This window comes from Drosophila tropicalis, unplaced genomic scaffold, assembly GCF_018151085.1.
Source record: "Drosophila tropicalis isolate 14030-0801.00 unplaced genomic scaffold, ASM1815108v1 contig_845, whole genome shotgun sequence".
Taxonomy (NCBI): domain Eukaryota; kingdom Metazoa; phylum Arthropoda; class Insecta; order Diptera; family Drosophilidae; genus Drosophila; species Drosophila tropicalis.
This window is the reverse complement of record NW_027173338.1, coordinates 1,473,721-1,498,605: the sequence shown is the minus strand read 5'-3', so window position 1 is coordinate 1,498,605 and position 24,885 is coordinate 1,473,721. Positions and strand designations below refer to the sequence as shown.

Genomic DNA, 24,885 nt, shown 5'->3' with positions numbered 1-24,885 from the left:
CAATAAAAATAAAAAAAATTGAAAAATACATTTTAAACATTTGCTCAAAAAAAAAACAAATTTCAATTCAATTTTTTTTTAACTTTTTACTTATGCTAACATCCTCTTTGTGCATTAAAAACGATTTCAATCTAAACAGTCTCAACACCATTCGTGTTAGGGGGTCATAAATTAAAATAAAAAGCCATTTAAATTTCTGTTCTGTCTTTTGTGTTCTTGCCCCTTTTGTTTAAGGAGATCGAGGGGACTTGGCATTGTTGTTGTGGTTTGTCTCCTCTTCCACAAACAATGCCATGCTTTATTTAAATCTCTGACAAAAAAGTATTAAAACATTATTTGTTAACCAGTAATTAACAAAACCAACCAGTCAACTCGTTCCAGATTTTGCATAAGTTAGCAGAAAAAAAAGAGAACGAACTAAAAAAAACTTAATGCCACTTTTATTTGGACAAGTTCGATTTATTGGCAATGCCAAACATTTGTCATTTGCCATTTAATCGATTTTTTTGCCCATTTGCTATGAATTGATTTTTTATTTATACATACATATATATTTTGTATAATGTATCCAAGCAATCTCTAAATGCATTTGCTCTAGTTTGGTTTTTTTTTGTTTCTCGAGATGCTTCGCATTTGTCAATTCAACGATGAACTTTGCAATCGATTTCAAATACCAAACATGTTTTAATGCCTAAAGGAGTCGTGCAAATATGTTAAAAAGGTGCTTAATTTTCGTAGTTTTTTTCCTCGAATTTTATTTTTTGCTTTTTGAGTATGCAACTAATTGCAGCTGAAAGACATTTGAGTTGAAATTTTTGATTGACTTGAATGGAAGCACTTTTAGAATGGACAGTTGATTATTGACTTTGGGAAAGGGAGATCGAAAAAAAAAAAAACGACTTAGTCGTATTTATTTGTCGATGCAAAGTTAGTTAACGTTTTAAAAGCTTTGTTAGTTTAGTGTTCCATATTTAATCGAAAATCGTAAAATAGGTTTAAATGCTAAGTAAATGTAGAATTTATTTTTGTTCAGTTAATGATTCGTGAGGATTTTATAGGACTCTTTTTGTTTGCCATAATTGAGAATATGTAAATATTTCAAGTTATGAACCATAAAAAATATTCTGCTTGCTTTAATTTGAGACAAGAAAAACTAAAATAATTTACCAGTCACTACTTGGATTACATCTCCGTCTCTTAGATCCATATTAATTGAAAGGCATTTAAGTCTCTCGAATGTTTCCTGCATTCCAAAATAATAAGCCACTTGCAACTTGCAACGCTTCAATCTCGCATAAACCATAAACGAATACATTGCATGGCCATAAGTCAAATTCACATTAGCCGCAAGTTGCACAGTTGCCCAGTTGCATTATTGCAATGAATTTTTTGGTTAATTTTTTGTTAGTTGGCTTTAGCTGCCGTATTGTCTACCCGAAAAAGAAAAAAACTGTAAGTCAACTAACTGCTAGCCGATGATTCGATTCTGTGTTCAATCGTGACTGAACTTTTGATCTCAAACAGCGAATACTTACCTATGACTGAAGCCTTGATGGAGTAGGTGCAATGATTGAATGTATTGTCTCTCTACATATACATTTTAATGTGTATGTGTGTGTGTGTGTGTGTGTGTGTGTAATTTGACATTTTAATGTTGCATAGGAAATACTTGCCAATGGCCATGTAAATGGAACGTGTGAACAAAGAGCAAACCGCAAGCAGTTCAAACAGAAGAGAACACACAAAAGCAAAGAAACAAAACAAAAAACTTAACCAAATCAAAGCAAAAAGAAACCAAAATTAACTATAACGAAAATGAACTGAAGAAAAAACGTTAGATTTATGAGTATTATTTGATTAAATTGTTCAATATAATGCCCCAGACATTATGCATTGTAATGTGAATGCATGAAGGCGAAGGTCGATCACCATCATCATGATCATCAACATCAACAGCATCCTCATCAGGTTAATCAGAAGCCAAGTCAAAGTTGAACTACATTTTGTCTTCTTTTTGTGGTTAAATGAAGAACGGATTACTTAATACCTGAACAATAAAATATGCAAAACTAAAACCGATGAAAGACAAAAGATTCGAGCTTCAAGCTCAAGTTCAAGTTTATTGGAGTCGAGTTTCTTTTATTTCGTTTGTCAATTTTTTGTTAATCGAGTCATTTTTCGTTGTTGTTTGGTTTTTACCTTTTGCATTTTTATGGTTTTTCTAGATCACTTTCATTTCGTAAACAATATGCAAAATAGATCGAAAAAACAACAACTGATGATAATGATGCTGTGGATTTTAAAAGTTGAAAATGTTTACTATTCAGTTAATGCATCTTCGTTAGAATAGTTTATGCAAAATGTTTGAAAATGTTTAAATGGTCCAAGAAATAAAATACACCTATCAGCGTCATCGATTAAATTGAAGAAAAAAAACGAACAAATTAATTAGCCCCCTCTATAAATACATACACACATAAATATGGCATAAACTATTGCACAAAATATCTCGAGCCAGCCAAAAGGAAATTTGCATAAGATATGATCAGACGAAAGCTCTGATATGCGAATAGCCCCCACCATTAGCCAATCTGAAGTTTTGACATTTGGCGCTCGATTCGCTTGTCGACTCACTGCCATCTACCTCCTGCCTAGTTAATTTATTTAATTAATGCTCTAAATGACTTTAAAGTGAACCAGTTCTAAAGACACACAAAACTCAAGCAAAAAACAGAAATCGTAGAAAAAGGCAAAAACAAAAAACAAGATTCTGCGTTTGTTGTTTTTTTTTTTTGTTACTTTGTTTTTAATGACTGGAGATCTCGATGGGTGTTTTTTGGTTTTTGTTTTTAAGTTGCTTATGGAAATATTTGAAAGGAGATATTATATAACTGACATAATGTATGAGTTAAAGAAATTTCCATAAAGAAAGAATACAAAATTGAATATTGTTCAACGAACTTTTTATACACTTCTATTAACGATTTAAGTCAGAAATGTTGTTATTAATAGAAGATTTTATTATTTAATACAAAAATGCAAAATTCTGAGAATATATTTTCTAAAATAAAATTAAAAAATTCGAAATATCGTAATGGTTTGTTTCATTTTCTATCGATTAGTTTAAGTTTAGTGATCCAGCAATGTTGGCCATCATTTATTGTTGAGGTCTTCAATTGGAGTGGTAAATTAATGATTTGCAAAATATTTTCTTTTATTTTTAATTTAAAAGGTATAAAGAAAATCTTTTATGTTGAATAGACTTAAACTATTCTTAATGGTCAGAGACTAATATCAGGAACATATTTTTGTGTTCTCTTAAGCTTGGTTACTTATCTTGCTATCGTTTCTTAGAATAGATTTAGTATATGAGTACGACTAAATAAACCTTACGTAACGTATTAAGGTTTGATAAGAACATTAGATCGATAGTTCCTCAGAGATATTTTCTTATTAATCATTCTTATACATATCTTTTATAATCTGATCTTGTTTAGAAATGATCACTAGAAATACAACAAATGTTTCAAGATGTTATTTTAAGTCAAATAAAAAAACAAGAATATCTTTCAGCCTTAATATTTTCTAAGTGATAGTTTATTCTCTTTTATTTAGGCATTTAAACTAACATTGAATAATATTACATTATCAATAGATGTATCTTAAAATATAAAGGTCACAGATGCCGGACTCAAAAAATTATAGCCCCATAGGACTACAAATTTGCTATGGGCCAGACTAGATTAGTCTACTTGACTTAATTAGAAGACTGGAATTTATTTCGATAGATCCCATAATTAATAATAATAAAAACACATTCAACTAAAAACGGAAACTGTGAAGGTAAAACTGCTCGTACACGCATTTTAATTGAACCACTTTTAGTTAGTACCTTAATAAGTACATGTACTTTTTATTTAGTTACATATTGAGTCAAGGTCATTTAGTTTAATATCTCTTAAATGTATCAAATTTAACAGAAACCTACTGAAGGCGACACAAATTTGACCCAAATTGTGGGGTTTATTTTTATTTATTTATTTATTTTTTTGTTGTTGTTGAGGCCAAGAAGTGGCAAAAGATTTTCTTTTTCTTCTTGGACTGTTGTTGTTATTGTTTGGGGCATTAACGATTTCGTGCTCGAGGTTGGAGGTAACTACAACTAACATTTGTCAATTGAAATGGCCAGAAAACTAAGAAGAAGAAGAAGAAGAAATAGTAGTAGTAGATGGAGTAGATGAACAACAACTGCAGACAATCGTGCAAAACCTTCGACATTTAATTTTTTTTATATTTTTTACTGTTGTTGTTGTTGTTGGTTTGGTCCGCACGTTTGGTTAGCAAAGAAAAGTCTTTACTAGGGGCCAGTAATTTTTGTTTTTTTTTTTTTTGGCTTAAATTTTGATAATTGCTCCACAGAAAGGTCACAATTTTTTTTTTGATTTGTTTGCTTTTGTTTGGTAATAGAGAGGGGGGAAAAGGGCTACTGTTTTTATGACCTCAACACCCTCAACAATAACATAAATAACATAAATTTTCGCTGTAATATTTTGTTTTCTTGAAGGGGGCAAAAATTATACATATCTCAGAGCTCAAACAATAGAGCAAACTGAAAATTGGTCTGTCTATTTGACATTTTCCATGTAATTGATCAAATGAACATTATTTTTTTTTTGTTTTGGTTTTTTGCAGAGAGGGTTTTTCCAACTATTGTTGTTGTTGTTGTGGTTGCCTCTTAGTCAGTTAGACCTTGAAGTTGGTATAGTCCGCCAACGCGGCTCGACTTTGAAGAGAACTTGAGTGCCTTAGGAAACAAATGGGAACGCCTCTAAACACGCCCACTACTAACACCTAACTCTTGGTATAATCAGATTTAAGTTTATGTCTGTTGGTCTGCAAATAACCATGTTTTTGGTATATTTATGAACTCTTTTGTTGCCTAATTGGCAAACAGAAAATTCCTATTTGCAGCTAAGATGGAGTTGCAATGTAGAATAGAGTACTGTAGTGGCATAAGTATACCATAAATCTATATGACACGGTCAGGACAGGATAGGGGATTATGAATACTTAGATCAGGAGAGTTTTAATGAATAAATTAATGCAAAAGAAGTCATAGATATATGTATACTTACAGAAGCAATAATTGGGTCTGTTTTTGTTTCTGGCTAAATCTGAAACTAAGCCAACGTGTTTTCCTTTCAGTCAGTGGAATGAAAAGTAATTGTAAATTTTCCTATTAAGTTGCAAAAGTTATATTTTCCAAATATTCTTCTATCATTCTTTATTATGTTGAGAAGAATATCACTATTATTAGTAAGCAAATACAAATTTGTGATAGAAAAACATATGGAAAAATAATACAGTAAGGAAAACAAAAATATGAATTTAACAAATTATAAACTAAGAGCTGGCCTGTAAAACTAAGCAGCTAATTAAATTTAAGGAACTTAACTTTGAATAAGTTTAATGAAAACTCAGAAATATAATAGATAATGTATCTTATTAAGTTGTTTAATTTAAACAAATATATGTATATTCTGACTTTGGATGTTTATATAACTTTTAGCATTTTCGATACCTGTGACTGTTCATGTGAAAAAAAAAAATTCATTTAGAAAATGTACAATTATTGAGTTAATTTTAATGCAAATACAAAATCAATTACTTGTTTTAGTTTGAGTAATAACTGAAGCGTCTTAGACTTTAGTAAGCGTCTTAGACTTTAGTTGATTACAAATGGAATTCCATATTAAAACAGCGAAAAAAAAAACAATTTAGATTTGTTTTTCATGCTACAACTTTTCATTTAGTTCGCCTGATAACACATATATTTAAAAATTTTTAGTTTCTTTTAGCGTTGCCGCATATTAATAACAATTAAATATATTAGCTTAATAATAAGCCACTGCATACGCAGATAACTGCATTTACGATTATGCAATTTTTTTTGGTATATGATATCAAATTTTTGAATTATGGCCACAAATTGCGAATCCTTTCACCTGCTACAAAACGAAAAAAGATAAATACAACAAAAAACAAAAGACTTAAGCAACGAACTCGATTTCCTTATTGAAAGTAAGTAACATAAAATAAAAGAAGGGGCGGATGAGGAGGTATTAAACAGGAGGCGCACCTCCGAAAAATTCTGCTTATCTATGATCAGGAGACATCATAGATGGTCAACTACACCCTGTGCTGTGTTAATGGCCGCCTGCAGCTATGTCAATTGTGGCCAAGTAAAGGCAACGCCTATTTTAGGGCAAAAACAACAACAACAACAACAACTGGAAACATTACCTGCAATTGTAATTGGAAAATCTTGTGGAAAACATCTTTGCCAGCAGCAACAAGAACAACAACAACAATAGCAATGGCAATACCAACAGCAACAGGCAAAAGCAGCAGCTCCCAAATGTGGCCAACTGGTAGACTACAGCTAAAGTCCAGTTAACTTAGAGCCAGCTGCTGTTGCTTTTGCTTCTGCTGCTGCATTGAAAAAGTTGCATAATTTTGTTTGCAAAGTTTTCTTCGATGCATTTTTTCTTGTTGTTGTTGTTGCTGTTGTTTTTTTGGGGCATGTTGTTGTCGCTGGTTTGGAAGTCACCCAGTTAGTGTGTCACTAGTGGCATTTTGAAGTAGTTGTTGCTGCCATTGCTCTCTGTCTTGATATTTGTAATTTGTTGCATTTTCCACCAAGTCATGATATGAATTGAAATAATTTCAGTTAATTTTTTTCCATTGATTGGCCTCCCATGGGGCGTGGTGGAGCAGCCATGGGCAAATGTCAGATTTTTCACATTTCGCTCTTTCTTGTTAGTCGTTTGTTTTCGTTTTACCTTCTAATCTCATAAACAACTTGTTAGCTAATCAATATTCAAAACAAATTGCTTCAACAACATTTTAGTTTTTAATGAGAGACATTAAACTCGAAAACTCATATGCCATCGGCTCGTGTTGGCTGTTAGAAGTTAATTTATGCTAAAATCTCTATCGATCGCCAAATGCACAACACTTTTTTTTCTATCTAGTCTTAATTATGAAATATTTTCAAATCTTGAAACTTTACAATTGCCGTTGGTTTTCATGTGAACAAAATACTTTTTTTTGTTTTTTTGGGTTGCCACACAGACTGTCAGAAAAAAAATTAAAAAATTAATTCAAATGAATCTAACACTCTCACACTCTGCGAAAACTTGCACAAGCCAAAGAAAAGACAGAAAAGTAAAAAAAACCAAAGCAAGAGACACGAAAGTCGAGCAAACGACATAATTCCCAGGCTCAGTTCTGTTTGATCTTATTGTTGTTGTGTTTTATTTTGCACTAATTGCTGATGAGAGTTGAACAATAGCCCAGGGCGGGCAAAAAAATGATTTATTTTTATATTATTGCCAAATGCAAAATGTTTGTCTCAAGACTCAAACTCACAAATTGAATAAAAATGTCATTTTGGCATGAATTTGTATATATATATGAAATATCATTTTAATTTCGCTTGTCGTTTTAAATAATCGATATTAAATGAATATTCATTGCCAAAAATTTATAAGTAGAGCATACTAAAAAATAACTCGCATAAATCATATTAATTAAATTGATCCCACACACGGCGATGTGTGAGTATCCCGTTTTATACCCTGTAGTTTAAGGGGGCAAAGGGTATATAAGGTATTTGAGAATAAAAGTAAAGAGTCGGCTAAAAAGTTCGCATTAGGAAAGGCATTCAATATATCATAGATTAAATAATTTAATATTAAGAGTAACTTAACCTAAAATATTACAAGTCCATATACTTCATTTAAAACTAAAAGAAAATAAACTGTATTTGAAATCAAAGATAAATCTTTTTAAAATAGCATTTTAGTTCTGTAAAGTTTCATTTTGTTCCCACTTTAGATAAAAAAAACAGAATTTTTAATGCTAAGTCTTAAAAATGTTGACCATTTCTAGATATTTACTTTAAGTTTAGGTTTCTCCATAACAAAACCTTATGAAAATAAAAGCCAAACAAACCAAGAACTAATGTTCTGGTAATGTAGTAAAAAGATTGTTATCTAAAAATTCTCTTTGGAAATAATTAAAACTTTAATACATTTCAAGAAGACAAATTCTTATTGAAGAAACATTTTCATTTACTTTTGAATTGAGTGCGACAAGTAGAATTTCTTTATATATATTTGTTATACAGGGCATTAAAAATTTTGTAACTAAAACTCAAGGTACATTATGTACGTATTTTTCATTATTCGATCTTGTCGGATGCGATTTCTCTCTCCACCGGCAAATAAAGATTGCAACATGATTCGAATCTCGATGCGGCTCAAAGACAAAACCAGAGAGAACGAGAGAGACAGAGAGAGAGAGAGAGAGAGAGAAGGAGATGGCAAACCAATTAAAAACAATATTTTCACGTTTTTGCAGTCGTTGAGGACGTACGCATATTTGTTGAAATTAATTAATTGCTACCAAAATGACAAAAGCAAATGGGAAAACTGAAAACGTATTTTCGCAATTCATTTCGCTTCGTTTGGTTTTTTTTTTCTGTTTGATTCAAAGTAAAAAAAAAAAAAGACAAAATCCACATAGCGAAACTTTAGCTCTAATGAAGCTATTTTGGGTTTTTTTTTTTTTTTTTGTTAGTTTGTCTTTTTTTTTTCTTCTACTCACTCATTGCTTTGGAGGTCAGCGCCAACTTGTCCATCCAAAATTGTACTGAAATGCGTCTGCATCGTCGTCGCTGAGTGTTGACGTTGTTGTCGTTCGATTGCGAAATGAATTCGGCTTAAAGAAAAATGCATGTCTGCCAAAAAAAAAGAAAAATAAATAAAAATAAAGAAAAAACTTTTGCACTAGTTTTCAACTTGAAACCAAAAAACGTAATCGAAGAAGAAGTAACGAAATACACACACATTTGCTGCAAGTCAACTGAAGCGAACGAACAAATGTCTGTGGCAATCTGGAAGTCCCTAATGTGAGACCGCCCCCATACCAACTGACTTCTCCATAGCCTCCTCTCCTTAGTTGTCCCCTTTTTGGTCTTTCTGCTCATCCATCCATCCATTCAACCAATAAGAAAAACTGGTGTGCATGTGAGTGCCTTTGAGTTCTTCTTGTTTCTGCTTGATTTGACCAAACTGAAAACAGCTTCTGCTTTGGCTTTATTGCTTCTTGCAATTGAAGTCGTTGACATGGCATAATGCTTACACATCGGACAAGTTGCAATTGAAATTAAATGTTACATTGGTTGACTCCACTTGCTGACCGCACTGCAGGTTGTCGTATGCAATAATAATTCAAAGCACTTCAAGCAGATAAATATGTGTAAACTATTAAAAAGACTAACGTTAAAAAAAAATTCAGTTGTAATTTTTTGTAGGAAGATCTTAAGTTGCCTTGGGGTTCCCTTGTGTTTATGATATATGTCATCCACACCTTTTAATATTTCTTATATTCCCCCTGGCATGTCGATCTTTCGACTCTTCCTTTACTTTTTTCAGCTGTCTTTAAGCCCAATTCAGAAATCTTCGAATATGTTGGGCAAATTTGATAAATTCTCAGATTGTTGATAATAATCTTTGATGTGTCACCCCCCCCCAAAAGTCTTATTCTTCCATGATTTCTGGGAATCTATCTTAAGGCTCCAAACCTAACACATTTTACGCCAAAGTTATCCTTATTCTTAACTTATATTTAACATTTTCATTAAAACTCTGATCTACATACGGTTGTAACTGCTAAGCTTGACGTGTGTTTTGTAGAGATTAATAAGATAAATTTACATTTTTTAAGATTAAACATGTTCTAGTGCTTAAAAAGATTGAGGTCATTAAAGAATACTGTTTCCTTTAAGGGTTCTCTTTGGGCTATTAGTAGTAATTTAGTTGTACCTATGATTAAACCACATTAATCTTGAACCACATTCTTGTTGTATTGTATATATGTTTTGTATTTTAATTTACACTAATTGGACCCTAACAACAAACTACATGGTTTTTTACAACAATTAAGTTTGATCAAGAGATCCGCTTGATAATTATCAAGACCAAGTGAATTGCATAACCCCCCCTAAAGAAAATCCAATTGCAAGTCAAATTCAAGTAAACACCTACGAGGAGAGCAAACAGCAAACGTCAAGAACACACAAACACACACATAGTCATGATAAATCTTATAATTTGTTAAAAAATTATGATTAAAAATAAATATGCATATGTGCAGTAGCCAACTGCATTTTGCCACGCCCACACACACACACACACACATACATATATATATATGTAGCAATTGCAGTGTCAGACGACCTTCAATGAAACTCGAAATAAATTCTTTGGCTTTGACTTTAAACTGGTTCTGTGTAGAATCAGATCTTGAGGTAAATCTAAATCTTAAGTAGAAGAAAATTAAATCAAAGATCAACTTTAATTTTTTCTTATTGTATTAGAAAGTTGTTTTTTTGTTTTAGTTCCGTCAGCAGCAAATGGCTGGATCTGTCCTTGAAAACAAAGACAGGTCCGAGGGCTTTGGCCTCATAAAAGTACATATAAAAAAACATAAATTTGGACAAAAAACAAACAAATACCATCTGGAGTTGGGCGAATCCCCAAACATAGCCATGCTTAGGCATAATTTTGGCTATTGCTGTGAAACCGGTTTAAGGATCTTCAAACCAAATTCGAAAATGCAAAATAGCCCTAAATACTTAATTGATTCAATTCATCAAATACTTAGACGGCGCTTTGCTTCGTAGGAAGGTATATTTGTTTTCGGTCAGCAAGTTTGATCAGCATCAAGAGTCTAGATGTCCTTTGCATTCAGTTTACTCCATTACATACACTTATACAAACATAAGTCCACGTCTAACTGGAAATACTAAGTATTTTACTTCGACTTACTTTTCACATGACTAAAATGCCTTATCAAACTTTACTGTAAGGGTATTTCACCATCGTGAAGTTGAACTTTATAAAAACGAGCCCTCTCATTTTATGAACCAATTAGTTGCTTAGAACTTAGAGATGAGCTGCAATTATTGTGAACCTTTTAATTTATTTATTTTTAATTTTGTTGCTGTTGTTTTTATTTTTGAAAGTTGAAATTTAGGTATTTTAGGACCAGGAAAAACCCTGTGCTTCGGTTCATTCACTTTACTGGCCATTGCTGTTGCTGTTTCTTTAAAAAGTTATTAAAATTTACGATAGTCTTTTAAATGACGTTATTTTTGACGTCGTCACTGAATGAGGGAATGGAATTGGACTGGATTTGGGATTGATGTGAAACAACCTTGCACGTGTCAGATGAATCTCTGATCGATGGGCAAGGCATCAGGGAGCTAATCTCTCACGCTGTAAGCTGACACACATTTCCTTCCGTGTCTGGTATAAAACATTTTGACATATGCCAACTTCAGTGACTTGCAGGATAAAATGCAATGAGAGTAATTCTTTTGATATGTTTGGTTTTAGTGTACATATTAAATACTTTTACAATGATTTTATTATGGGTTTAAATGCGGGTGATCAAAAGCTTTCTATTTTCAATCTTAAGCATTTTAAGATTAAATTTGAATACCTTAGGATTGATTTTGAAAAACTTGTACTTGAACAATGTTTAACGAATATTAGAGTAATTAGAACATTAAATAAGTTTCAAGACTTTAAATACATATATTATTATTTATAATAAAGTATTTGATAGATATTGCGCCTATTTCAAGCGTTAAGAATTTCAATATCGTTTTAAGAACCAATTTGTTGAAAATACATAATTAATTCTGAAAATTGGAAAATAAATACACTATTATGACATCATTTTATTTTAAAGATTTCAATAAAGAAAATTTCAAATTAGCATTGAAAATTTGAGCGGAATGAAATTAGTGTGAATAGAAATGAAATGACACAGAATGTAATCCCAAAGAAATTTCTGATTAAAATCTGGAAATGAATCTCCCAAGAGCCTGAATACAAAGTGAACAATTTTTCTTTTCCCAATTAATCATTACATTCTTGTATTATTCAAGTAGAATGAACTTTTGAAAATCTTCTTAAATTTTCTAACTATGTATATGTAAAGAATTTCCTTCATAAGATAGAATTTTTTCCACAACAGCAGGACATGTCTTGGGGAAAAGATTTGATAGTGATTAGATCGTTAATCAGATCATTAACACTTAAGGGCTCTAGATTTTATAGTTTCTGATCAAGGAACTATATACTTCTTGGGGTGGAAAAGATTTCCTCTGTTCATTACATAAAATTAGACCAATCAAATATACCATTCTATCCTCTCGGAACAAGCTTATAGTAAACTACGGACTTTATTTCTATTTACTTTTTGATGACTCTTATAGTCGAGTCCTTGATAAAAATATTACATCTTAGTAACTCAGAAATGAGATACTCAGTTACCATCAGACAAACTGTTCCACTTGCCCATTAACCAGTAGTCTGGGAGTAGAAGGTGATTGTAGATTGCCGAGATGGTTTTTGCCCTTCTCTACTAGTTGATGTTTTTTTTACCTTATGTTTTTAAATAAGTAAGTCTCTTGGTTGTTTCTATACTTTTTATTTACAAAATATTTATATATGTACAAGATATTTTCTTCCATTGTGATAAATCATTTCCAATATACTCTAACCAAGAAGAATATAAAACAAGATGAATACGAAATAATTTTTAAACATTTTTATTTTGTATTTCTTTATTTTAGTTTTGTTGTTCATTGTGCTTTTGAAACCTTTCACTGATAAACTAACGCACAGCTAAAGAATGTTCATAAATATATGAATTTACAAACACTTAACTGCGAATTTATCCTAAATTTGAATTTCATCACATCACAATGCTCCATTGGATGGGGTTTTCATCTTCTTAATTTTGGTTTGGAAATAATTTACAAAAGACTTGTGCTTGATTTTTGTTTCCTCGTCTTGGGTTGAATTCGGTTTGTTTGTTTTTTTTTTTTCTTAAGAGCTATCGAGAGAGTGGCAGGGTTTGGTAAGTCTTGGACTTGCCAAAACGAAAAAGACAACAGGGGTAGGAAGGTGGAATGGGAGAGGGGGAAAAATGTGGCTAAAATTTCCTTCGCTCCAAAATAATGGAATTACGATTCCTCCTTCGCCGCTGATGAATTGATTTATTTGTGGTAGCCACCATGATCGGCATAGACGGTGGCATCATGTCCGTAACTGCTGATGGGGATGCTGCTGTGGACGGCTGGGTAGCTTGCGACAGCGACAGCTGGAGCATGCTTCACCACGGAGTGGGACACCACTGGGACCTTGACGTAAACTGGGTAGGGGCGGTCTACCTGGACGGGCACGGCCACCTTTTGGACCTTCTCCACATAGACGGGATAGGGCTTCTCGACAGCAACTGGATAAGGCTTGGGCACCTCAACGGGGTATGGACGATCTACGGGCACGTGGATGGGGACCTTTTCGTGTCTGATAACTTCGTAGGGCTGTGGGACATGGACGGGAACCTTGACGTATTCCTTAACAGCTACTGGGACCTTGCGGATCACTTCGTAGGGCTGTGGCACGGGCACCTTGACTTCCACGGGAACGCGTTTCTCGTGAACAACTGGGTAGGGGCGATCTACGTGAACGGGCACAGGGATTCCCTTGGTGATGGTGATGGTCTTGTGCACATCAGCTTGCTTGCTAATGATGTATGGAGCAGGAGCAGCATGGGCGTGGACAGCGACAGCTGGGGCAGTGTGTCCAATGGCAATAGCTGGAGCACTGTGGCCCACAGCAATGGCAGCGGGAGCAGAATGTCCAGTCAGTCCATAACCATGACCGGCCACAGAACCATGTCCCAAATAGCCAACATCAAGACCAGCATGGCCGTAGCCATAGCCCAGATCAAGCAGACCACGCTTGTCCAGTTTCTTCTCCAGGGGGACCTTCTCCTCGGTGGCCGATTTGCTGGCATAGGCGGAGGCCACCAGCAGGGCAGCTAGGCAGATCTGTTGAGCAGAAAGGAATTTAATCAGCAAGATTAAAATCATTTTTTACCCCTCCCAAACCCCTTTAAATTTCCTATTTCAAAGCAAAGTCATTGGCCCACTCTGAAGTATTATTTAAGTGGTTCATCGATTAGGTAATCGGTTTAGAAAGTAAAAGATAACTATGACGCCCATTTGCCTATGTCGTCGACTTGTCTCTTGCTTATGGATTCAAATGGTCAAGTGAAATTTGTGCGTGCTACGCATGAAATATGCAATTCTACGCCCACTTCCTACACTCCCATTCCCATTCGAATGAAAGACATGACAAAATGTCACGCTTCAATTGAGTGCACCTGAAGAAGTCTTTTATAAGTAATTTCATAAAAATGTTGATGTCGTTGTTGTTGTGGATTTTAATTGATCTAAGCTTGAGACGTGATTATGATGATGGCTAAGACAATTGTTGTTCAAGTTGAAGTTTGCCATTTATCAGACAATTTTACCCCATTTGATTTGTTTTGATTAACCATATCTATTAGTTCCCACTAGAAATTGTTGTAATTAGCTCATATGTACATATATCTGATCTGAATTGTAATATTATGTGGGAGTGTTTTCATATTATTGTTAATTACAATTATATTATTTCTTTTCACAATTTCCCACATTTCATTATGCACACAAAAGAGACATTCACTATAGATTTACATAGATCATTCTGAATGATAAATTTATAGAGTAATTGTTATGAGTATTGACTTGATACTTACAAATACTTTCATTGTGAAGCGATAGGCTAGAACTTGCCAAGGCTGAAAAAAAAAATCAAAACAAATTACATATTATTGAAAATATTTGAATATTTTTCCAATAAATTATCACAAGGTTCGCCTTCCTTAGAAGTTCATTTTTTTTTATTCAACACTTTTCACAAAACTGCGCTGCTGTTTTTTTTTTTTTTTTTATAACTCTGAATTTATTTTAACAGAAATTTTTGGCAGTATCTTTTTCCTTGTTTCGGGCGTAAATAAATTGAGAAACACTACGAACTAATAAATAGTTTTTTGAACACACTTACAAAGCAACTTGAAATCAACTGTGTAAGGATTTGTAGAATCACTAGCGCGATTCCAAACCTTTGACTGGATGCTGTCTGTGGTCAGTGGCGCGCTTTTATACCCCCAAAGAGTTTTTGTGTCAAATCGAAACTGAAAACGCCGCCAAGTCCAAAAAGTTGTCGGTGGCGAAAAAAAAGCTTTTGCTAGCTACCAAATGATCGTAGGAAGAGAGAGAGAATCCATCGCTTGTGTCTCTCTCTTGAAAGCTTTTTAATGGCTCCTCCAACTAAATGTCGTATATTGGTATTGGTGAGCTCGGAAAGTTTCAAGCGGAAGCGCTCACCACTACAAATGTACGTCACCAATACCACGATTTTGCCATTTCAGCTTTGTTGGTATTGGTGCAGACGTAGCTTGAGGTATAACATTTTAAAAATCAATTCAAGTATAATAAAATACTAAAAAAAAACAAAACAAACAAAAATTAAAACAATTGAATAAATTAAATTGTAAATATAAATTAGATTTAAATTTATATTTGGAAATTCCAAGAGAATTTTGAAAGTTCTTTTTTTTATTGATTGCCAATTTGGATATTTATGTCTGTCAAGAATCGAACAAAGGTAAAGAAACTGTCCTGCCCATTGATATATGGCATATGTAGATGAACGTGTTTGATCAAATATGACGTTATAAAACAAGGGAACAAACAAATAATAAGAATACCAGACTTTGGCTAAATAAATTAGATGTTTAGTTTCAACGATTGTTCCTTATTATGATAGATATATAGCATATTTCAAGGCCGATTTACTTTCATATAGATCTATATCTATCAATATTGTTGTTATAAGTATAGGATATAGTTGTAAACTATCAACCTAACTATATTTTACAAGCACTGGCAGCTAAGGCCTTCGGCTTACAATTAGACGAAAACTACATCCATACACTAGCCTGGGATTCGAACCCGGGCCCTCGTTGTTCAGTTGCCCAAATAACTGGGTCACTTAGACAACTCATCTACCGAGGACTGCATATCTATCAATATATTACGAGCGAATGCAGATAATTCGAGGGAAAAGGGAAATCAGAAATCACTTGTAAAGATTAATTTAATTGGCAGTAAAAAGGCTTAAAGATTGTAATCTTTAATTCTAAAGTAACAAACATTTTTATATAATACTTTTAACAATGAAATTACAGTTTCAAAAGACAGATTTAATAGAAAATTTCTCAAAAAATAATTTTCAAACTTACTAATCTACGTTTGTATATAAAAGATTAGCTTAAATATACCCCATTCTGGCAAGGGTATAAAAATAATGTTAGATAAAAGGTCATGAGTTTGTTTCCCAAAATTTCACATAGTTCTTTGGGCGTGTCTCTGGTTTAAATATCTAGTTTTTGGAGTAAACCTGATTCTAATACATGTATAAGGAAAAAACCCAAAATAAATACTTATAAATATATTTAATTATGTGTTTAAATATTGAATCGAGAAACACTTTTGTCAGCACTGGGCAAAAATTATTCCATTGAATTTATTATGAATTTATAGATAAAGTCATTAATGTTTGTTTATCAATTAACTAGTTAATCATTGATCAAGTAATTTATTGATCACTTTTAGGCATTAAATGTTAAATAATTTTTTATGATTGCTTAGTGATGATTCCAATATACAATTCCGAATCGGATTTCGCCCAAAGAAAACTTCTATAATAATATAAAGTTTTCCATTCTACGAAATTTTTAAGACATGAAATGAAAATATGTTTAAATTTGACAGAACTTTTAGTTCTTTGTCCATCAGAGTTAAAGAGAACTCATTTGAATGTTTTTGGTACTAATTCTAATATCTCATTCTTGAATCTGGTAATCAAATATATTACTTTACGAATTCTTGCAACATTGTTTAACAATTTCACGTATTTTTTTTGCCCATATTTTCCTGTATTCACATAGAAAACCACAATGACTTCAATTGATATAGATCCATGACAAAGAAATTTATTGACAGTTGTTAAGAGTATCAATTTCGCTCATCAATAATGACTCAATCTATATTGCAACAATGTTGAAATATTTGCCACTTTCCATTTCGTTTTTTGTCATTTAATACTCTTGCCTTTTGCACTTCCTTCCCTTTTGATTTGACAAATTGAAAGCGGAAGAGACATGAGTGGATTTGGAGTGCGGCTGGGCTTTGTAATCATATTGATGTTACGCCCACACAGTTTAAGGAAGTCTTGAGCAATGCAACATATGCATTAGGCTGAACTGATCGAATTTCTAATCTGAATTCAATAACTTGCAACTATTGCATAGCTTCAATACACAATTACACAGGCAGAGTGTTGTGGTCTGGAACTGGAACTGGAGTTGGGAGCTGGGATCGGGTTAGATTTCTGGTTCGGGTTAGGTGGGCGCTCGGGTTTTGGGGGTTTTTGGGTGCAACAAACATGCGTGAGATCTCCCGCAATCTTGCCGCAAAAGTGAAAGGCCTTTTGTGGGTCGATGCTGCAGCCAAATAAGATTATATATCAAAGATGCTGAGTTGCGATTTGGCAATTGCCAGCTAGCATAATTATTTGTTAATACGCAAAATGAAACCAGTTGGACTTTTGTATACATCAGATGAAACTTTAAATGATATGCGAGTTGAGTGATTTGGTAATCGTATTATTTTGATTTCCAATATTTGCATTTTCTATTGTGTTCCGTGAAGATTCTATAAAAGCATTCAAAAACCGATACATAAAATGTATCTTTATACTAAAAACAAAATGTATTATGGCGCCCCGACAACTTTCCAATTTGAACACAAAAAAAAAGAGTTTTGTTTTGTTTTTAATGTCAGTGATGACATTTAAAATCATTTTCGGGTATATGGAAATGGTTTAGTTTTTAATATTTCTTATCTTTATCTTTAGGAGTCAATAGACATCGTTAGTTCTCAGTCACAAGGCTTGTAGTAATTCAATAGTATAAGTTTTTGGTGTCATAATACAAATAAGAAGATCAAATATGAATGTTTATTGGTGGGATAACTTAATAATTCTCGTAAATTACATTCTAATTGAAAACTGAAACTGAACTTTCAAAGCATTAAAATGTACACATATCACTTTTCAAAATCGGTTAAAATTCGGCTAAGTTATAGATTCGTAAAAAAAAAACATTTAAAATATTTGTCAATTTACTAAATTTTGCCGAGTTTGTATATATTGGTAAATGAATGAGGCTCTTAGCATTTGCTTACTAACACACAAGCTTTGATCTCAATGTGATATTATTTAGATTCTGACTTAAATGTATTCATTAGAATTTTTTATATATTTCAGATAAAGCTTTTCGTTGCCTGAAATTGGGCATTTTTACACCCTCTTCGATTTTGGGTTAAAAAAATCGTAGCAATACTTTTAAATATCCGTTATGTCTTTGATGTTATAACTGGCCGTTAATAGTTTTAAATAGAAAGGCGATATTTTGAAACAGAGCATTCGGAGATAACAATTTATTCAGAAGCGTGAAATTTAATTACTTCCTATAAAAGAAGGAATACATTAATTTTATGGTAATGAATTACGATCCCTAGCCAGAGTGTAGACTTTGGTATAATGACAGGCAAAGAAATACATAAAAATAAGCAATGACGCCACCAGAAGACACTTATCTTCCTGATTATTTAAACTGCATGTCTTTTATTCAAGCTTAAAAACCAAATTCTTATTCTGCAGATTCAGATACGATGATTCTTATATCCATGTCTTCAAAACACTTTTTGAGAAATTATAGAAACATTAACATTAAACTTGCCTTTAATAAGGAGGGAAAAGAATTCGTTAAGCATTTTCAAATAAATATTCATGTAACTATTTTACTGTATTATGTTGATCATTAAAATGTGTTATGCATTTCTTTTTTGTTTTGGTCCATTTGAATTGCCATAGATTCCCAGAATCTTCGTCTCAGCTATGCAACAATTGTGTGAATTATCGCATGCGGCACATACAACACAGACAATCTGCTATAAAAGCATGCAAATGTACTTACATATCACTTGGTATTCATAACACATAATAAGTCTTAATTATATAAGCAAATTTTTGGCAAAATATTTACATATTTTTTGGCATGAAGGCATAAAGTGGAAGAGAAGACCACAAGACCATTCTCATACAAACAATATTCAAGCATTAGCACAGACCAAACAATTGACCATAAATCAGTGGGCAACAAATGCACAGCAGAATCTAGATGCCAGGGGGAGACTTGGGTGAGGGGGAGTTGGGTGACATATGGAGGCTGAAGTTGTGAGGGGATGGTTTTACCACAGCAGTTATTGTTGTCGTTATAATCAATGAATTACGTCGCATCGGTTGACCACAATTTATGGCGAATTCGAACATGAGAATCCAAAACGACGAAGAAACAAAAACAAAACTGAAATCGAAGCCAAAATGCAACTGCAGCAGAGGCAGCAGCAACAGCAACAGCAAACGTTAGAGAGTTGATAGGAGAGGCTAAAGGCTGTTGTTGGTTGAGCGGCTAAGGGAGATAGTAGTGACTGTGGCAGGCAGTAACAAGCACTGGCCTGGCTTTGATGTTGCAACCGCATGCAACAAAAGCATCCACAAGTCTTCGTCGTCGCAATCTCCACCTGCGTCTCGGTCCTCTCTCTTTCTCTGTCTCTGTCTCAATTGTATCTCGTATCTGTTGGATACGTTTGTTCGTCTGACAGAATTGTAACGTTTTGTCGTATGTACCTAGCTGTTGTTGCTCTTGCTGTTGCTGCTGCTATTGTGGGCAGGCAGCTGCACTGACTTGACTTGTCTTGACTTGGCCTGGCTTGGCTATGGTTCCATCTGGCCGAACATAGAAAACGACACAAATGTGTTTTTGTTTTATTTTTGCTTTTGGTTTTTCTTCTTTGCGAAAGTAAAAGTTGCCAGAGAGCTCTAAGAGCTGTCCGGCTGCTTTGGACCATGTCAGATTGAGGTGGGAAAACCCATGTTCGATCTTGAGACAGGGAGGCGGTAAAATCGCAAATACTGTAATGAATTGTTCTTTATGGGAACAAAATGCTGAAAAAAATACGAATAAAAAGTTTAATCATACGATTTCCTGCATGTATTACGAAATCTATTTGAAAATGTTGATTGATTTGGTATATGGGAGAACTATAATTGGGAAATTTTTATACATTTCATCAGGTAGAATTATCTTGCAATTGTTTGAGCAGTTAATTTTTTTTTATGAAAAATTTATTTCTGCTAAACTTTTCACAATAATCTCTTTTTCTGATCACCATGGAGAACGTGAGAAAAGTGTAGCCTTACATTTAGTTAATGTTCTCTATATTAATCAGATTTTGAGCATAAGCACGATTCGTTTTTGAGTCCTTTCTTCAGCAAGGGTGCTCAATCTTATCATAGACTTATCAAGATGATTTTGGTTATACCAATCTTCCAATTGATGGGTGTATTGAGGGTATATTCTTCTCTTGCAGTCCTCGGTAGACGAGTTGTCTAAGTGACCCAGTCATTTGAGCAACTGAACAACGAGGATCCGGGTTCGAATCCCAGGCTAGTGTATGGATGTAGTTTTCGTCTAAGCCGAAGGCCTTAGTTGCCAGTGCTTGTAAAATATAGTTAGGTTGATAGTTTAAAACTATATCCTATACTTATAATAATAATAATAATAATAATATTCTTCTCTTATACTACTTCTGTCAGACATACTCTTTTTGATTCATTTGATTATCAGATCGATTATTATTAAACTGCTATAACAGCGATGTGACAAAGATATGTATGTTAATATTTTTTTAATTATTACACCTCTGCTTTTTGCATAAAATATTTACAAAGAAGACATTAAAATGATATACAACTTTTCATATCACTTTAGTGCCAACCATGTGCTACTTTAAAATTAATTAGTTTTTTTGTTGGACTATGCATTATGTATTAGCTCCCTTTCACACAGTCCATTCACCCACATAATCTTCTTTATTTTTCAAAATACAAGCCAACTTCAACATTTTTATTGGCCATTATTTAATTTTTATTTCTCTAAGCCATAAAACAACCTAGAAACATAAGTATATATAGATAAAAAGTGTATTGCAAAAAAAAAAAGAATCAGATTTATGTCTATCTACGTGTAAATAGAATCAGATCAAGTTCGCTGCCTTCGATTCGGGTTTTGTTTTGTTTTTGTATTGATAATTGATTTATGGGCGCGGATCTGGTGGAGACATAAGCAAAAGTGAACTCAAATTATATTATGCTAATTTGAAACGAAAAGCGGATCTAGCACAATAAATAATGATATAATTAAGAATGGTATTATATGGCAGCTGCAACCAAATCAGACAATTTGACTCTCAATATGAAAATCGAACTGAAACTGAAAGTGCATTGTGCAATGAGCGACAAGTTTAACTCTATTTATGGTCGAGACAATATCGTAAAAACCGGACCGACTTCTTGTCGAACAGCATCCGCAATTTGTTTTTGTTTATATCTTTTTTGTTGTTTCTTTCTTTATTTCTAAGCTAAACAGATTCAAAACTCCATGCAAGATCTATTTTGAAGGAAGCTGTTGACCATTGCGTTGTCGTTGTTGCATTTGACTTTATAACGTGGCTTATTCGGTTTACGCCCAATGGCGCCTAAATGATTTGCGAGGCGAGCCCCACAAATGGCCAAACAGGGCGGTGTCGTTGACTGACTTGGTAGGCTTTTTTATTTTGTGCAACATTTGGTCATTTTGACATATCAAGTAAAAAACTTGGGCGATTTCCGACAACTGACCAGTTTAGGCTTGTGCAAAGGCAAAAAAAATCAACCAAAAAAAGTTTATTTATGTGCTTAAAGATTTTGTAAAGCGGGGAATATGTAAATAAATCTTGGAGTTTTGATTGAATTCAGATTAATGCAAAGAGATATTGTAATCAAGATTGATTTAATTGATTGTTTGATTCTAAACTTTGAACTTCCATTAATTGTAGACTTTCAAGAGGGGATTTCAAAAGCATATACGCCCCTCTTCCATCTGATGACCATGCCATATGATGGTCAAGGTCATGCTGAAAAAAAAAAAACGTAAAAATATGTAAGTCATAAAAAGAGTCGAACACAAAACGAACACAACGAAAATTTTCGCTTTGTCGAGCACAACAATGGGAAAAGACGTTAACAACAAATTACAGGCCCAAAAAAAAAAAACTAACTAAAAAAAACAAAAAAAAATTATTATTGGCCCAGCATTTCACGAGCATTTCAATCTTGTCCCAGACTCGTCTCGCCAGACGTTTACACTCGGTCAGGCAGTCAGTCAGTCACTCAGTTAGTTGGTCATTCGGTTCGGTCATTGCATTGGACATTGAACCACTTTCTGAGACATGACCAGAAAGATAGAGATAGAGCTGGAGCCAGAGCGAGAGCCATAGCTCCGATTTGACCTCAACATGTTCACATTAATGTGACATTCACATCAGCTAAAAAGTATATATATGTAGATAGATTTAAACTGGAATTAAATTATATATAAATAAGTATGTATGTGTGGAAACTGGTAACCTATAGTATATTAAGACCGTATATGGAAAACTGGAGCTCAACATCAACTGGTGTAACAAGTCATAAAGCTTTAGAATTCATCAAGAAATTGTTTGCGAATTTGTTGTAATGTTTTGCCAAATCTTAATGTTAAACTATTGTAACTTTCAGCTTTAAGCCTAAATGTAATGACACTTTTTTGACTATGTTTTTAGGTGGAGAAGGATTCTACTCAAATTGGTTAAAGCTTTTTACCATTTGGTTTTCTTAGATCAAAGATATTTACATTTGTATTATCCATCGTTTAAATGGGGGATAGATCTTCACAAAACAATCTAAAAGCATTAACAAATTTATGGTTGAATTGTGTAAGAATCTTTTTGTTTTTGTTACAGCTCACGTCGTTTGATTAGCCACAAAGAAAAATTGTCAATTGCATTCAATTGCTGCGTACGTGCAAATAAACTGCAATAGTTTAACTCCAATTCACCCAATTGCCAAGTGGTCAAATGAATGGCTTTTACCAAACCAAAGAGCATAAAACTAGAAACCAAAAGACCGACAGACCAACCTGAAGACTAAAGAAACCAAAAGCCGATCATTAGCAGTGATCAAACGCCCCACAGCAACTGCAGCAGCAGTTGAATAATTGAACTTACTTTGCTGCGACTAGGAAAATGTTAGATTTTTCACATATTTTTCATGCTGACAAACTAAAATACGAACACATGTTCCATGTCCAAGAAGAATTTTCGCAACATTTAATTTTAGCACAAACAAAAAACAAAAATCGACTAATTGCCAACAATGTTTTTAGGCAGAGAAGAGAAGGCGGTGTGATTGACTAGTCCAAGATAGATAGATAGATAGATAGATTGGGAGAAAGAGAGAGAGAGAGAGAGACACTGACTAAAGTTTGATTGAATAAATGAGAAATGAGAGTGGCAATTGCAGCAGTTGCAGCTGCTAACTATTTTGGAGTCTTGATCCCTGTTATTGGGTCATGTCGCGTCTCTGGGAAATTTTTTGTGGTTTCTTTTGGTTTTTTTTTTTTTTTTTTGTATTTCTGTAATACAATGTGAATGTGGCAACAAAACTGCAGCCAAGTGCCAAAAAAAAAAGCACACTTGCATGCAACATAGACACCGAAACACACATATCAGACCCATCTGAGTTGCACTTAATGATGCCAGTGGCGTCTGGGAGTCATGATCGAACATTGTTGTTTTTTTTCTTCCATTTCTTGCAACATTCTTAAAAGCATAATGTGAGATGGAGAAAGAAAGATGAAGATGGAGCGAAAGATCTTTAACTTACGTCATCGCAAAAAAGGTGAATCCCCCTACGAAAACAAAGATTCAAATTAAGAGTCAATACCCATATAAATAAAAGCTTTTGTTGAACTTGTTTTTAGGCAAACGAACCGCACAAACATAAAACAAATTGAAAAATCTGTACAGAAAAAAAAATCACCGAATATTCTTTAAAAATATTGCATAATTATTAAAAATTTTATCATCATGAGTTGGCGAAAAAAAAAAACAAAATTATAAGGAATAATACAATGAATGTCTAGATGTCTAGAGGTCTAGTGCTCAAAATAAAGGTCCCATTCTTTTTTTAACTAAATTAGAATGATGGTAATAAATAAGGAAGTTAATTTTAATAATAAATAAATATAAGTATAACAAGCTTTTTCGCCGAAAGTCTCTTTCTTAATTCTTTAATTGTTGTTACCAAAAACTCTTCTTTTAATGATTACAGTGAACTATTAAATTACTGTAAACATATGGACAAATCAATAAAGATCAAAAAGGTTAGTTATACATATTTTTCAAATAAATTGTTGCCATATTTGCTTCATGACATAGAGAAGTCTCCATGAAAAAGTTGAGCACTAAAAGCTGACGATCTTGTTTCCGCTGACCCAGACAGACTATGTATAACTATATTTATCATCAGTTACCCTTCGGCAAGAGTACACAGACAAAAAAGAACCATAAATGCTATAAACATAAACGCAATTAAATGAGCATAAAAAGCAAATGTACAATTACAAGACCGTAAAACTAAATAAATGGAAAAAAAGACTCACATACACACCGATTGTTGCGAAATGCAGAGAAACGATTTTGCTGTCCAATTGGCCTGCAATTTGCTTTTGGTTTGTCAGTTGCTGGTGCTGCCACTAGAGCAACTCGACCTTGAGCCAGAATGTGGACGCCATGTCAAGCAGCAGCAGCAACAAGTCAAGAACTAGTTAACAAGAACTAGAATAGAAGCACAACTCTCACCCTAG

General features: G+C 33.3%; 2 protein-coding genes across 2 annotated transcripts in view; one reads left to right on the top strand and one right to left on the bottom strand.

The window, feature by feature from the left end:
• Nucleotides 1-24,885, top strand: part of Ance-3 (angiotensin-converting enzyme Ance-3) — a 53,945-nt gene that overhangs the window by 28,043 nt on the left and 1,017 nt on the right. The gene's annotated exons all lie outside the window — the stretch shown is intronic.
• On the bottom strand, nt 12,878-15,107 carry Vajk3. The gene is made up of 3 exons (XM_068294758.1): nt 15,036-15,107; nt 14,728-14,769; nt 12,878-13,975 (listed from the first exon to the last, which is right to left on the bottom strand). Exons 2-3 carry the CDS (start codon nt 14,737-14,739, stop codon nt 13,139-13,141), a joined length of 849 nt encoding a protein of 282 aa, XP_068150859.1. The 5' UTR covers nt 14,740-14,769; nt 15,036-15,107; the 3' UTR covers nt 12,878-13,138.